General features: G+C 34.5%; 1 protein-coding gene across 1 annotated transcript; it reads left to right on the forward strand.

The window, feature by feature from the left end:
- The first annotated feature begins 348 nt into the window (after positions 1-348).
- Positions 349-11,431, forward strand: LOC104212542 (IQ domain-containing protein IQM3-like). Its single transcript, XM_009761838.2, has 10 exons — positions 349-490; positions 559-783; positions 870-984; positions 7,781-7,846; positions 7,942-8,030; positions 8,802-8,889; positions 9,196-9,342; positions 9,453-9,545; positions 10,073-10,174; positions 10,801-11,431. Exons 2-10 carry the CDS (start codon positions 569-571, stop codon positions 11,302-11,304), a joined length of 1,419 nt encoding a protein of 472 aa, XP_009760140.1. The 5' UTR covers positions 349-490; positions 559-568; the 3' UTR covers positions 11,305-11,431.
- Positions 11,432-15,723: the final 4,292 nt, after the last annotated feature.

A 15,723-nucleotide genomic window follows, 5' to 3' on the forward strand; every position in this document is an offset into this window, starting at 1 on the left:
ACTTACTATTTCCGGACAAAATTCTTATTCTCTCTGTTTTATTTTATTTTATATGATTCATTTTTTTGTTAATATATTTCAAAAGAATAATATTTTCATATTTAAAAATAATTTTTCTTATTTTTTTTAATTTACCCTTAAGGACATATTTTTATAGCGTATAACTCTCACGGCATCATCTTAAAATTATAAATTTCAAAAATATATTTTACTTTCTTGATTATGGTCAAACAACGCCACATAGAATGAAACAAGGTACCTTTATATACGTCTGCTAATAGCAGGTGAAATTTGAACAAAAAAAGCTACTAATTTTTTTCTTGTTAAATAAAGAAAGCTGATATATTACTAAAATTAAGATTGTCAAAAATCAATTAAAACCCGTTTATGGATATGATAAACAAGCGCGTCGAATAACTTCGGTCGTACCGGCCAAACCCGCAGAAACTTTGACCACAGCCACTATATATTACTCCGACACAGGCCACAGGTAATGAAATTCTCTTCATTTCAAATTCCTATATCTTCAATGGAAGTTGAAACTCACGCTCTCTCCAGTTTTGATCTCATGAACTCCCCGTCTCCTCCTATTAACTCCATTTTAGACACGTCGTCCGCTGATAATAATGGCCGGAAATGCCAGTGGCCTGACTCCGTCGTCGGAGGTGGGATTCCAGTGGATAAGACGACGACGCAAGCGGCTATGACAGTGCAGAAGGTTTACAGGAGTTATCGCACCCGGCGCATGTTAGCAGACTCTGCTTTGGTTGCTGAAGAGCTCTGGTTTGGTTCTCTCTTTACGTAGGATTAATTTCACTATTCTTGTTATTAGTGTTGTTAATGTGCTTATTTTGGTGATGTATTTGAAGGTGGCAAGCGATAGATTATGCTCGATTAAACCACAGTACAATTTCTTTCTTCAATTTTCCGACACCGGAGACGGCGGCTTCTCGGTGGAATCGCATCACTTTAAATGCTTCCAAGGTATCCTCACAGTTTTAATTTCAATTAGTGTAATACTTTTATATACATTATAGCTTAGATTTTGTTTATCAGTAACATTCCAGCAAGGCTGTCAAGTTGACGAATTAAAATCGTTGAATAAATGAACGGCTCATGAATTAACACGACAAACGTTTGTTTGAGCCAAAATGAATAGAGTCAACTTAGATTAAACAATAATTTTAAACTGTCATTTCATTTATTTGCTTTAATAATTTGTTTAATCATCTAGCTAGATTGGAAGAAAAAGGATTCTATACAGGAAGTGTAGATAAAGAAAAGAAAAATACACACTTATGATTTTATACTTGTTTGGATTTAAAAACACTTTTGGTGTTAAGCAAACAACAGTAGACCAACTTTTAAGCTAACCCAAGTGCACTCTAAATCTAATGAATAAGCTTTTCTTTACGTTGTAGAAGAAGAATTTAGTAACATTATGAAGAGAAAAAAAAGATAAACACACCAAAACCAAACCAAAGATTTTTTTTTTCTTTCTATAGAGTGGGTGAAAATATATAACGACAAAAAGAATCACAACAAAACAAGCCAAAGCCCCCCCCCAAGGCCCCAATAACCCCTCCCCCCTCCAAACCCCAAAAATAGGAGAACTTTTTAAAGAGAGAAAGTGTGAAACACCCAAAAAAATCAAATTTGTTATGAAATATAACTCAAAGTAGCAATATGGAACAAGAAAATAAAAGCAATTTAGTAAAACATGAACAAGAAATGGAGATAGAGAGAAGGAAGAGATTTTTTTCTTTAATTGTGTGTATTTTCCTATCTATTACTAGACATGAAAAGTGAAGACAATATGTCATGGAATATGTCATTGAACATAGAAAATATGTCATTGAATATGTCATTAAACATTTGACATGAAGATCATGGAGGAAGATTAGACATCTACCATAACATGATATTTATCATAACACTCCCCCTTGGATGTCCATAAATAATGTGCCTCGTTAAAACCTTATTAGGAAAAAACCCTATGGGAAAAAAAGTCCTAATGAAGGAAAAAGAGTACACATATTTATAAATACGCCTTTTGGTTGCCTCGTTAAAAACCTTGCAAGGAAAACCCGGTGGGACAAAACCTTGTAAGGAAAAAAGAGTACACCGCGTATTAACTCCCCCTGATGAGAGCATCAGTTCATATCCTTCAGCCTTCGCATCCCAATCTTGTACACCAGTTTCTTGAAGGTTGACGTCAGTAGAGATTTGGTGAACAAATCAACCATATTATCACTTGAATGAATCTGTTGCACATTGATATCATCATTCTTTTGAAGATCATGTGTGAAAATAACTTTGGTAAAATGTGCTTTGTCTTATCTCCTTTTATGAATCATCCCTTCAATTGGGCTATGCATGCTGCATTGTCTTCATACAAAATTATGGGTAGTTTGTCACACTTCAAACCACATTTGTCTCGGATAAGATATATTATAGACCTCAACCAAATACATTCTCGACTTGCTTCATGAATTGAAATTATCTCAGCATGATTAGAAGAAGTAGCCACGATTGATTGCTTAGTCGATCGCCAAGATATGACAGTGCCTCCACATGTAAACACATAGCATATTTGAGATCAAGCCTTGTGTGTGTCAGATAAATACTCTACATCGGCATAACCAACAAGATCAGGATTGCAATCATTGCCACAAAATAAGCCCACATTGGTAGTCCCTTTTAGATAATATAATATGTGTTCGATTTCACTCCAATGTCTCCTTGTAGGAGCAGAGCTATATCTTATTAAGACATTAATTGAAAATGTTATGTCATGCCTTTTAGTGTTAGCAAGATACATTAGTGCATCAATTGCACTAAGATATGGTACTTCAAGACCAACAAGTTCTTCATTATTTTCATGAGGTCGGAATGGATCTTTATTTATATCGAGTGATCTCACAACCATCGGGGTACTAAATGGATGTGCTTTATCCATATAAAATCGCTTTAAAATCTTTTCAGTGTATGCTGATTGATTGATAAAAATTTCATCTTTCATACACTCAATTTGTAGACCAAGACAAAATTTTGTCTTTCCAAGATCTTTCATTTCAAATTCTTTCTTTAAACAGTTTACTGCTTTAGGAAGCTGCCTGAGAGTTGTAATGATATTTGAATCAACATACACAAAGATTATAACAAATTCAAATCCAGATCTTTTTATAAAGATACAAGGACAAATTGAATCATTCTTGTACCCTTTTTTTAATAGGTACTCACACAAGTGATTATACCACATGCGCCTTGATTGTTTCAATCCGTATAAGGATTTTTGAAGCTTTATTTAATAGATTTCTTGGAAACATTAATATGCTTTAGAACAATTTTAATCCTTCAATGATTTCCATTATACGCATATCAAGTTTTCATGTATTGCCAGATTAAAACCTGAAATAATTATATCCACCATAAGAGAACATGTCTCCATATAATCAATGTGAGGATATTTACTAATTTTCTTGTGTCACAAGTCGTCTTTATGTCTATCGACATGAACCTTTTGCACAAGAACACATTTATACCTCTATTGGCTTTATACTTTCAGGTGTTGGGACTATCCGCCCAACTTCACATTTTTCAAGTGAAGTCAATTTTCATTGCGTATTTTTCATTTGGTCAATCATTTATCTGTCCAAATTTCATGACAGATTTGAGCTCAAGATCCTCGTCAATATTAATAATATTGAGCGCTACATTATGTTAACAATATCGTCGACGATCATTTTATATCGGTTCAATTATTACACAATAAAGACATAACTTATTGAGATCTCTTTATCTCATTATTTTCAGGTACTTGAGCCTCTCACATGAGGTCTTACGAAGTGTTATGTCGTGGTGCTCTTCTAGAGCACTTGCCTCCTTATTATGACCATTTTGCCCCTCTCCTTCTTCAAGGAGTTTTATTTTTGGAACCGATTGGTCTGTTACGCTTCATGCATGCCATAGACTCTGTCCCTCATGGACTTTATTCTAGTTGGAGCATTAACAGCTGAAATATGACATTTTGCTTTGGTCAGCAAATGCGTCTGGCAATAATTTATAAATTAATTATCACTTGAACTTCAAGTTCATATTTTCTTGTACGAGGATCTATATGTATTCATAATAATTCATTTCACGTATCACTTTCTCAACTATCCATTTTCTCCTCCTAATGTTGGGATCACCAACACATTTCCCAACCTTCTTTGGGAACCCATCTTTGTGCATTGTGGTGGCATAATTAAATCATATAGCACATTCATATTTCTATATAGAAATGATTTGGTTCCTGACCCTGAACCGATTGTGATAGGGAGAAATTTTCATAACTTGGCTAGATGCGTACAAGTGCTGGTGTATATTAAATAATACATCTCATACCAAATTTCATTTTTGAGAGTTTTGTTCTCATAACCAATGATTTAGCTATAATTGGAGGCATACAATTTCCGCTAAACCAACTTGGATTTAAACCAGTATTATCAAGATAAATCATCATAATTTATATTCTGGAATTGTGCTCTAATAATTTGAGCAAGCAATCTTGCAAAAACCAAACTGCAAGTTGATAACAAATGCACATGTGACCATAAAATAGATGCATCTATTAAAATCATATAATAGTAAACGGTCCACATGGCAGGTGACTGGGCCCATATATATATCACCTTTTATTCCTTCCAGAAATCAAGGGATTCAATCTCAACCTTTAACTAGTATATCATGAGAATAAGCAGCACAAAAGAATTCTTGAAGAATTTTCTATTCTTCAATATGTGTCAATGTAATTCTTAATTAATTTTTCGCATCATAATTGAACCGATATGGTCAACCGGTCATGCCAATTAATATTTATTTTAGTAAATCTCTAGTTTACTTGTGGCATATGATTCCAGCATCATGCTTATATTTGTGTAGTACAAATAGAAAGAAGATCGGGTAACCTTTCATATTTACCCGGTATGATTATAGAAATATGAAGATATTCAATCTTCCTTTCATTTATAGTCTCAATATGCCAATCACTTTGACTTATATATTTGAAACTCAAAAAGTTTCTTTTGAGACTTTACAATATCAATGTCATGAATAAGTTTATTCATACTGGTAGTAACAAATTAGTTTTTTCGGAGTTCTTAACAACTTTTGTACGACAAGATCTTTTATCATACCATTCATATGGTAAATGTCTCCTTCACAAATAAAATTATATCATAATAAATTGTCATGGTCAAAATTATCATAAGCAAAATCATTTCTTGCTTTAATTTTGCCTTTAATAACTTTTATAAGGCATGACAAAATAATATTCGGCGTATCACATGTACGCGACCAATGACATATTCATGTAACCACACAATAATATTTATTCTCTTTATTTTACTCAAACCTCTCTTAGAGGTGAGTTGTGTGGTATTCATATAATTATGAAATGCATGTCTTTATTCATTGCTTTTATCATATATTGCCACATTCAACTTTAGGAATGAGTTTGCATTCTCAATGCTTATCACAAGTCACATTCTCTTCAAGGAATGAATCATAATCAACGATGTGCTTTATTATTTTCATACCAATTTGATGGTAAGCATTGCCTTCACATTTTGAAGGACTATTTTGAGAACTCTTATTGTTCTCCTTTTATAATCATAGTGATGATTATTATTATTTTGATATTTGGAACGCCCACGTTCATTGTTCAACCACTTGTCTTCATTGAAACTTATTATGCACTGCTATCACATTCACTTCAAGAATGGAGCAAATCAAGTGCGACAATTTTCATGCCTTTTTATGAAAAATATATTATTTTTTCTTAGTCATCATTATATCATCAATATGGTACATTGGGACTCAAACCCAATGTCTTACCAATATAAAGGCATGTTAGGCCATAATAAATTGGGACTCAAACCCAATTCTTATCATTATGGAGCATCAGGACTTGATCCCGATGTCTTACCCTCAATCAATGGCATAATAGGCTAAACAATATTGAGATTCATTCTCAAGCCTTAATTTCAATCACATGCCAAGAAAGTTATACACAACTAATTTGCAACTTAGCAAATCAAATTTGCTTTCTTAAATAAGTGTACAAATCTCAAATCAGCGTAAAGCTTTATTAATTATTTGTAGCATCTATATGAAATACAACCGTTTGTAGTCAGAATATTTCTTCTAAATTCTATTAGAGTTTAAAAGGATCATAAAATCATTGTCATAATATTTATTGAGTCTCTCTCAAAAATATTGTTGTTTTCGGGGTATACCCTACCTATTGGATTTGATTTAACGCCATGACTTTCCTTCACTCAATTCAACCAAGCAATTAGTGAATAAATTTATCAAAAGTACACCATATAGGTAACAACACATATATAGTACTAATACATAAATTCAGCATTTATATTACCTGAAAAGTGACATTATAGGTAACAACTTACCAGTTGTAGGTTGTGCATCATTCAGATAAAATACTTAAAAATGGTAAGTCAGTAGCAAGCATCAAGTAGGTCATGGATACTCAAAAATACCTCTTCTAGTAGTCATACTAATCATTGTTTGCTTTCAAATGATACGACCATAAATTATGAAGTATACTTTCTCAATAGCTGGTTTGTTTTCCAAATTTCAAAGAAGTAATTAATCAACCTAGATAAAGATGTGAAGTATTTCTTGTTTTCTTCAAGATGATTTATGCTTTTAATCAGTATGACCAATTTTATTTTATTTTTTATTCCTTTTTTTTGGTACTATATGCAAGTGTAAAAATCCAAAAGGAAAAAAATATTCATCCAAGTAAAAGAAAATGTTTAAAGCGGCAAGACAGATTGAAGATAGTTAACACATAAATATGCATAAGACAATTTATATAAAATATCCTTGGTTACCATGACATGCATCATATCAACAATTAACTGCTACTATGATTTTCACATATAGAACTTCGAAAATTTTATTCCATTCATGTGATATAAAAGATGTAATATTAATATGTGCTTATGCAATACAGGTGTAGTACGAAGTTGTGTGCATATGAGATTTTAAAGGAATGACAAGTTATAAGATAATCATACCTTCTTACATTTCATTACTTACCATATGTAGTTTCTCTTTACATTTAACCATGTGATGATATGTATGGCTTCTAATTGTAATCTTTCCGGATGTAGGAAATTTTTTGTAGATATATATATACAATTGGTTAGAGACTCGTGCTGATAACGTGTTATGAAATATAACTCAAAGTAGCAATATGGAACAAGGAAATAAAAGCAATTTAGTAAAACATGAACAAGAAATGGAGATAGAGAGAAGGAAGAGATTTTTTTCTTTAATTGTGTGTATTTTCCTATCTATTACAAGGCCTTTATATAGGCATGAAAAGTGAAGAAAATATGTCATGGAATATGTCATTGAACATAGAAAATATGTCATTGAATATGTCATTAAGCATTTGACATGAAGATCATGGAGGAAGAGTAGACATCCACCATAATATGATATTTATCATAACAAAATTAACTTTTTTTTTCTTTATAGGAAATAAAATTTGTGACAATGGAGAAAGGAGAATATATCAAACAAACTAAACCAAATTGTTTTCTACTTTTTGACTAAATTTTCTTAGCTAAAGAATTTTAAAGGTTAATTCTGAAACCTGTAAATTAATTAAAGTGGATATATTATTGGATGGAAGCTTGACACCTTATTATTCACAAAAACAAAGACAAGTAGGAGTATATAATTTCATTTACATTTTGGCCAGGTTGGAAAGGGATTATCCAGAGATGGAAAAGCTCAGAAATTAGCTTTTCAGCACTGGATTGAGGCTGTGAGTCATTGCCCACTTTGGCTTTTGTTCGACTGTACCCAATTTGCATTATTGATATTTGTATTTTTCTGACCTTGGTTTTGTGGTAACTGGAGATTGACCCACGCCACCGATATGGACATAGCTTGCATATGTACTATGAGGAGTGGTGTAAAACTGATGCTGGTCAGCCCTTCTTCTATTGGTAAGAAAGCTGAATACTGGAATTGGTACATTACATAGTTTGTGAGGTATATTATTGTGGTAAATATTTGGGGTGGGGTTTGGGGGTGGGGTGGTGGTGGTGGTGGTGGGGGTTGTGTGACAGCTCTATCCAATAAATTTCGGTTGAAAGAACAGTGTTGTGCTTATTTTTACTGCTTCTGGTTTTTGGTTGGGCTAAATTCTTTTTCTCGTTCTCTTTTTTGGCAATTGTTCCAAATTTTTGTTTTTGTGTTTTTTCTTAATTGTGGAATTCATGACCAGCCTTGCTCGTTACATAATGCGATGTGGTAGTTCTTCGACGAAAAGATCAATATATAGCTCATGTAACTTAGACTTTAGACCTTTTCGAAGAAGGTTTTGGGAAGAATTACAAAAGAGAATAAGAAGTAATTCCAGAAATAGATACTAGTCCTAATAAGCAACCAATATTAAAAAATTAGTGGAACTGTTTGTTTGATTTGCATTCGCGTCGATAAGACAAAAATCAACATAAGTGCAAATGTATTTGGACATTACTGATTTATTCCATGTAGTACAGTTATAATATATACAAGAAATTGAGGTGTTAATTTACTTTACAGCAGTTGACTAATCTTGTGCTACTTCAGTATGAAGTCTAAGAACATTGTGCGTTACTGAGTTCTGTTTTCATTTTACTATAGTCGCTTTACAAAATGGATAATGCAACATGATTTATGAAGTTACTTGTAAGACATAGTAAGGAGTGACTAAATTTTTTTGGAATATGCAGGTTGGATCTTGGAGATGGCAAAAAGGTTGATCTCAAAGAATGTCCAAGATCAAAGCTTCAGAAACAGTGTATTAAGTATCTTGGACCAGTATGTGCAAAATCTTTGTTGCTTATTGCAATGCAAATCACGATGTTTAGCATCAATATACAAATGGCTTCTCATATCAATGCACTGAGATTGGTTTCTCTTTATGCATATGATTTGCTCTATTATACACTGCTAATATCACTTACATTGCATGTTCTAGTATGTTCTTGTCCTTGATTAAGAAAAAGGACAGTGTGTACTTTTTGTCTACTAAGTGAAGGAGTAAATTCTGCATAATTTCCTTAGTTGCATTGTTTGATATTAGCATGCAGCTCTAATTATTTATCGTTTTCTTTCTGTTCTCAGCAAGAGAGAGAACATTATGAATATATAGTGGCTGAAGGGAAAATTGTGCATAAACAAACAGGAAATCATCTTGATACAACCAATGGGTTGCCGGAGGCAAAATGGATTTTTGTAATGAGCACCTCAAAAAAACTCTATGCTGGCGAGGTGAGTTGTAAAAGTTACTGCGAAAATGATTTTTTGATGATTATCCTGCAAAAAGAAGGTTTGTTTTTCTTTTGTTAATGCGAAAGGTTTGTTATTCTAATGCCTTTCAGAAGAAGAGAGGAATATTTCATCATTCCAGCTTTCTTGCTGGTGGGGCTACTTTAGCTGCTGGAAGACTAGGGGTAACGGATGGGATACTTAAGGTAAATATCTGTTATCATTGTATTGAACTGTTGCTTTAGACAGTTACACGATATATCTCAAAAACTAAAGCAATCAGGCCAAGGTTCTTTTCCCTTTACATTACATATGCCTGAGTCCTGACAAACAATGAAACTATGATGAGATCTAAATGGAGGGCTGCCAGAATGCACGAGTCATTTCTTCTCAAATTTATGAAACAATATTTATGTCTTTGAAATTCTAATTCTGCTCCAAATTAGTACACTTTAAAAGTTCAGCGACACCACCTTTGGCGAAATTTATTTAGATTGTGAAACCATAATTGCATATAGAATTAGAAGCTATATGAAGAGAAGATTGCCTTCCCTTTTGTATTCCATATTTGTTTTCAAAACCTTAGATGTATTATTTGCAAAGTAAAAGGTAAGAAAGAATATGGGTAGTGCCACCTGAATCATCTGCGTGTAGCTTGAAAGCTAAACTCCAGTTACTGTTCACAACATTTAGCTTGGCTCTATGCTGTGCTCTAATATTTTATTCTTTTCAGTCTATTTCAGCATATAGTGGGCATTATAGGCCAAATGATGATAGTCTTGACAGCCTTTTATCATTTCTCAAGGAAAATGGAGTTAACCTAGATGAGGTTAAGGTTAGTGATTTTCATGTCTTTCCTACTTTCAAATTACTTTTTAACTGTAATGTTTGCAGCACCAAAAAATCTGATCTTTTGATATCTCATCAATGAATGTATAAAACGGAAATGGCCATGCCAAAGAAATAGAAAGTACAATATTAGTGAGGTTTAGGTCCCCTGTCCCTTCAAGCCTAACACCACTAGACTGAGAGTGGGGAATACTCTACTTGGCACAAACAAGCTGATTTGGGAAAAGCAAAATTAAAAAAAAAAGGAACTCTTGATCTCATGTATAATATTCTCAACTCCCTCAAATGCCGCATGTAACTCTGCACATCCTAATAGTATATAATTTCTTTGGTTCCATTTCATCTTTGAGATGCTTAGTAATGATGGTTTCATTTTCTCTTTCCTTATCATATTGTAATGATTTAATGTAACATAATGGGTTTTCCTCTTTCCTGTCTACTGCATCTAATCTAATGGATGCTTTCCCTTTATGTGGGATAATGCTTAGTATGAGGGCTGCTTCTCCTTACCTTATAGTTATCTACTCTGCATATGATTTTACTTACGAATGGTTTTGATTAAGTATTTGGTTCTAACATCAGTTAATCCTTATCATTTTTCAATTAAATCAGATAAGAAAGGTAAAAGAAGACGATGAGAGCAATGTAGAGGGACAGTCATATGAGAGTCACTCTGTGTCTGAACTTTCAACTGTATCATATTCCCCTCTTCAAGTTGATGATCCGATGGAAGAGGAAAAGGACCTTTCCTCGGAATTAATGAGAAGTCCGCGAGCTCAAGAGACAAGTAGCTATAAGAGAACACTCTCGGGTGGTCTTGAGAGCCCAAGAGCAGAGGTGCCAACGACTGCAATACTGCAAAGGATCAACTCAAAGAAGTCTGCAAAGTCGTATCAACTGGGTCATCAACTCTCCCTGGCATGGTCAACGGGTGCTGGTCCAAGAATTGGCTGCATTGCTGACTACCCTGCTGAACTAAGGCAGCAGGCCTTGGAACTGACTAACCTCTCACCTAGACCTTGTTCTGCATCATCAACTCCAAGGCCGATTGATGATATTGTATCACCTACTTGTCCTTCACCAGTTCTTTGCAATGGTGATGTAACACGCACCTGAACCGAGGTTTCTTTAGAGCATAATTAGTCATTTTTCATCCTTTGTGCGAGCAAGCTGTAGTGAGCGGAAATGTATTCTTCTGCGTACTCTCTTGGCAGTTATCAGCAGTAGTTACTTCATTTCATCCTCCCACGCTCTTCCTGTTTATCAGTCTGCTGTTAGTTTACTTTGTGAGTTTGTGCTGTCCTCGGTAGTTCATTTAGTCCGAGGATAGAATCTGCAGAGGAACATTATTACAATAACCATAAAAAGGTTATATTAAGGGTGTGTTTGGTATAAAGGAAAATATTTTCTGGAAAGGCAACCCGGTGCACTAAGTTCTCGTTGTGCGCGGGGTTCGGGGAAGGGCCAGACCACAAGGGTCTATTGTACGTAACCTTACCCTGCATTTTTGCAAGAGGCTGTTTCCATGGCTCGAACCATGACCTTCGGGTCACATTGCAACAACTTTACCAGTAACGCCAAGGCTCCCCTTCGATAATATTTTCTGGAAGTGTTTTCAATTTTTTCACTTTTGGTTGGCAAAAATATTTTGAAAAATATTTTTCTCGTGAACTTATTTCATTTTCCTTGGAGGAAAATGACTTCCCTATCAAAAGGAGGGAAAACATTTGCCATAACTCTTTTTCAATCTTCCCGGGTCTATTAAAAAACATTAACCCCCCTCCCCTCCCCCACCCCACCCACTACCCCCTCCTCCCCCTAACATCGCCACTGCCATTTCGAACCATAGATCCCGACCTACCACCCCTCCTGCCCTTACCCATTTCGTCTCATATAGTGTTTGCTCATATATTTTTCAAAAATATTTTCAGTTGTCTAACCAAACACCGAAAAATAAGTAAGAAAATCACTTATTTTCTAAGAAACATTTTCCCAAACATCGGAAAATAAGTAAAAAAATCACTTTCTTTCATATCAAATAGACCCTATGTGCATATTACAGACTTTGCAAAACAAATTTACAGCTATAGCAAACAAGAGTTAGACAAGTTTCTAAAATATAAGCCTACCGTATGTCGTTCTTCCAAGTACTCACCAAGTAAAGGCAATTAATGTCACATATGTTGAGTTTTTACTGTGTTTGATTTAGCGAGCAGGACAGGAAAAGACATTGATTTGGCAAACATTAAAATTGGATTCCCTATCTTCTCATTACAGCTCCTGTATGAACAGCTATTTCATTTTCTCATGGAGATAAAAGGTGATAAGTCAAGTGTACAATATTATCCATATATCGGATGATGGCATTGAGATTATATTCACGCACTTTTTCAATATCTAAAATTATGAAATTTGAGGTGAATTATCAGTGTTTGTCAATGAGGGCTTTGTTCAATAGTTAAATTTTGGGTTTAAAACAAATAAATTTCAAAGTAGAATTTCGCCTCCTCGTGTAAGTGACTAATATTTCAACTGTAAGTTCTCATTCTGAGTCGAACTTTAAAATTCTCCAACTAGTATTATCTTTTTTCTAATGTACGTAAATAAAAAATCATGTCACTTATGGATTACTTATTTTGTTAGGTTCTAGATTCTAGATTCTCTATTAATTATTGTCGGAATATTGAAGGAGGGTTTTTCTTACTTTAACGGGAAGATGTGAATTGCGGTTTCATATATGCACCTCTTTAACTATTTTTCGCCTATTTTCAGTTTTCACTATTTCATGTTTCTATTCAAGAGGAGTTGCTCCGATGGTAAGTAACCTCCACTTTCAACCAATATGTTGTGAGTTCGAGTCACCCCAAGAGCAAGGTGGGGAGTTCTTGGAGGGAAGGATGCCGATGGTCTATTTGGAAACAACCTTTCTACCATACTACCCTCCCTAGACCCCACTAGTGGGATTATACTGGGTTGTTGTTGTTGTTGTATTAAGCGTAATAAGATTCTTAAGATTAAAATTTATGGCAAAGTCAATGGTATTCTCATTATGTTATACTCTTAAGCTTTTCATTTATGAAAAAGGAAAATGTTGGGATTTTTTAAGCATTAATGAGGCTTAAAAGAGGGTGAATGAGAAATGAAGGGAAATGAAAATTTTAAGTTTCCCCCCTTGGCAAAGGGACATTTTCCCATATTAGAAGAGGAAGAGGTTTTTTATGAGTATATAAGCAATTGCTCTTCTTCTAGCTCTTAAAGAGTTGAGAAGAAGGCAAGCCTCGCGCTATCGTCGTCGCTCGCTCGACTTCGGCTTTGGTCAAATGATCCTCTTCAATTTTCCCTCTTTATTATTGATTAAATAGCCATTTATGTTATGGTATTTATGCTGTGGCCGTTTTGCATAAACAACCCTCAGAATTTCCATACGAATTTTTTGAGTTCTTCTCCTTTCTTCTGCATATTGTAACTTCAAAGAAAGCAACAATAAATGTGATTTGCTACCGAACTTTGTGTTCACTGAAACACTGGGTTTGAAGTACCACTACACCAGTGTGTAATCCGTTCTATCTTGGGAGGAAATAATCCATAACCTTGGGTACTAGGATGGGATTAAATTCCTTAAGGAAACACTGTGAATTCAGTGGGCTCGAATTGATTTTTGTTATTTCGTTTACATTTCTGTTTATGTTATTTTATTTTCTCCAGAATTGTTTTACAAATACAGATTGCTAGCAAGCTTAAGGAATTTAATATATTTTTTGTATTTGTACTCACTGTTTCTGGAGAGTAAAACCTTTGTGGTTTTGTACTTTATTGGAGATTAAAATCTACGTGATTTTAACGTTTGTGTTTTTTTTTTTTTACATAAAATGACTAAGATAATGTGAACCAAGTTGTTCCAATGGTGACTGCCAATGCTTCAATGAGCCGAACAACACCGACAGCATTGGCACCGGCGGAGAAACCCGAAAAATTTTTCGGGATTGATTTCAAGCGCTAACAGCAAAAGATGTTCTTCTATTTGACCATTCTAAGTCTCCAGAAGTTCATCAAGGAAGATGTTCCTGTGTTGTCCGATGAAACTCCAGAAACTGAACGCTTTCTCGTGATTGAGGCGTGGAAGCATTCAGATTTTTTGTGCAAGAATTATATTCTAAGCGGGTTGGAGGATACTTTGTATAACGTCTACAGTGGCGTGGAAACGTCAAAAGAATTGTGGATTGCGCTTGAAAAGAAATACAAAATCGAAGATGCCGGGTTGAAGAAGTTCGTTGCTGCAAAGTTTTTGGACTACAAAATGGTAGATAGCAAGTTTGTTATTATCCAAGTCCGGGAATTGCAAGTGATTATTCACGATCTCCTTGCTGAAGGTATAAATCAAATTAATACTGATGTTGAAAGTAGTAATCTTAGTATTTTTACTAACAGAAATTTCATTAAAGATCTTGTCATCAATGAAGCATTCCAAGTAGGAGCGATGATTGGGAAGTTGCCTCCTTTGTGGAAGGACTTCAAAAGCTACTTGAAAAATAAACGCAAGGAGATGTCCCTTGAAGATCTCATTGTTCGGTTGAGAATCGAAGAGGACAACAAACCTGCTGAAAAGAGAGGCCGTGGAAACTCAACAATAATGAGAGCAAATATTGTTGAAGAGAACAAAAAGAGGAATAAGGCTTGTGGACCGAAATACAACCCAAGCAAGAAGTGGTTCAGTGGAAATTGCTACAACTGTGGAAAAGCTGGACACAAATCTACGGAGTGTCGTGCTTCGAAGAAAGACAAGAAGAAGGGTCAAGCAAATATGGTTGAAAAACATGATGATGTTGATGACTTATGTGCCATGCTTTCCGAATGCAACTTGGTGGGCAATCCTAAAGAGTGGTGGATTGATTCTAGAGCCACTCGCCATGTTTGTGCTGTTAGAGAAGCTTTGGCTACTTATGCTCCTGTTGGACCCGATGAGATGCTTTCTATGAGAAATGGTGCAAAGGCCAAGATTGAAGGATGCGGGAAGATATTTCTCAAAATGACTTCCGGCAAAGTGGTGACTTTGAACAACGTCCTTCATGTTCCCGAGATTAGGAAGAATTTAGTCTCTGCTGGACTTCTTGTTAAGAATGGTTTTAAATGTGTTTTTATTTCCGATAAGGTTTTAATAAGTAAGAACAAAATGTTTGTAGGAAAATGTTACCTCACTGAGGGCCTTTTCAAGCTGAATGTAATGGTTGTTGAAAATAATAATAAAATTTCAGCTTCGTCTTACTTACTTGAGTCAAATGAATTATGACATATATGTTTCAGTCATGTTAATTATAAAACCTTACGAAAAATGATTAATTTTGAAGTATTGCCTAAATTTGAATGCAACAAATTAAAATGTCAAATATGTGTGGAATCTAAGTATGTTAAACATCCTTATAAGTCAGTTGAAAGGAATTCAGATCCTTTAGACTTAATTCACACAGATATTTGCGATATGAAGTCAATATCATCTCGTAGTGGAAAGAAGTATTTCATAACTTTTAATGACGATAG

The sequence above is a fragment of the Nicotiana sylvestris genome, chromosome 12 (assembly GCF_000393655.2).
Source record: "Nicotiana sylvestris chromosome 12, ASM39365v2, whole genome shotgun sequence".
NCBI lineage: Eukaryota > Viridiplantae > Streptophyta > Magnoliopsida > Solanales > Solanaceae > Nicotiana > Nicotiana sylvestris.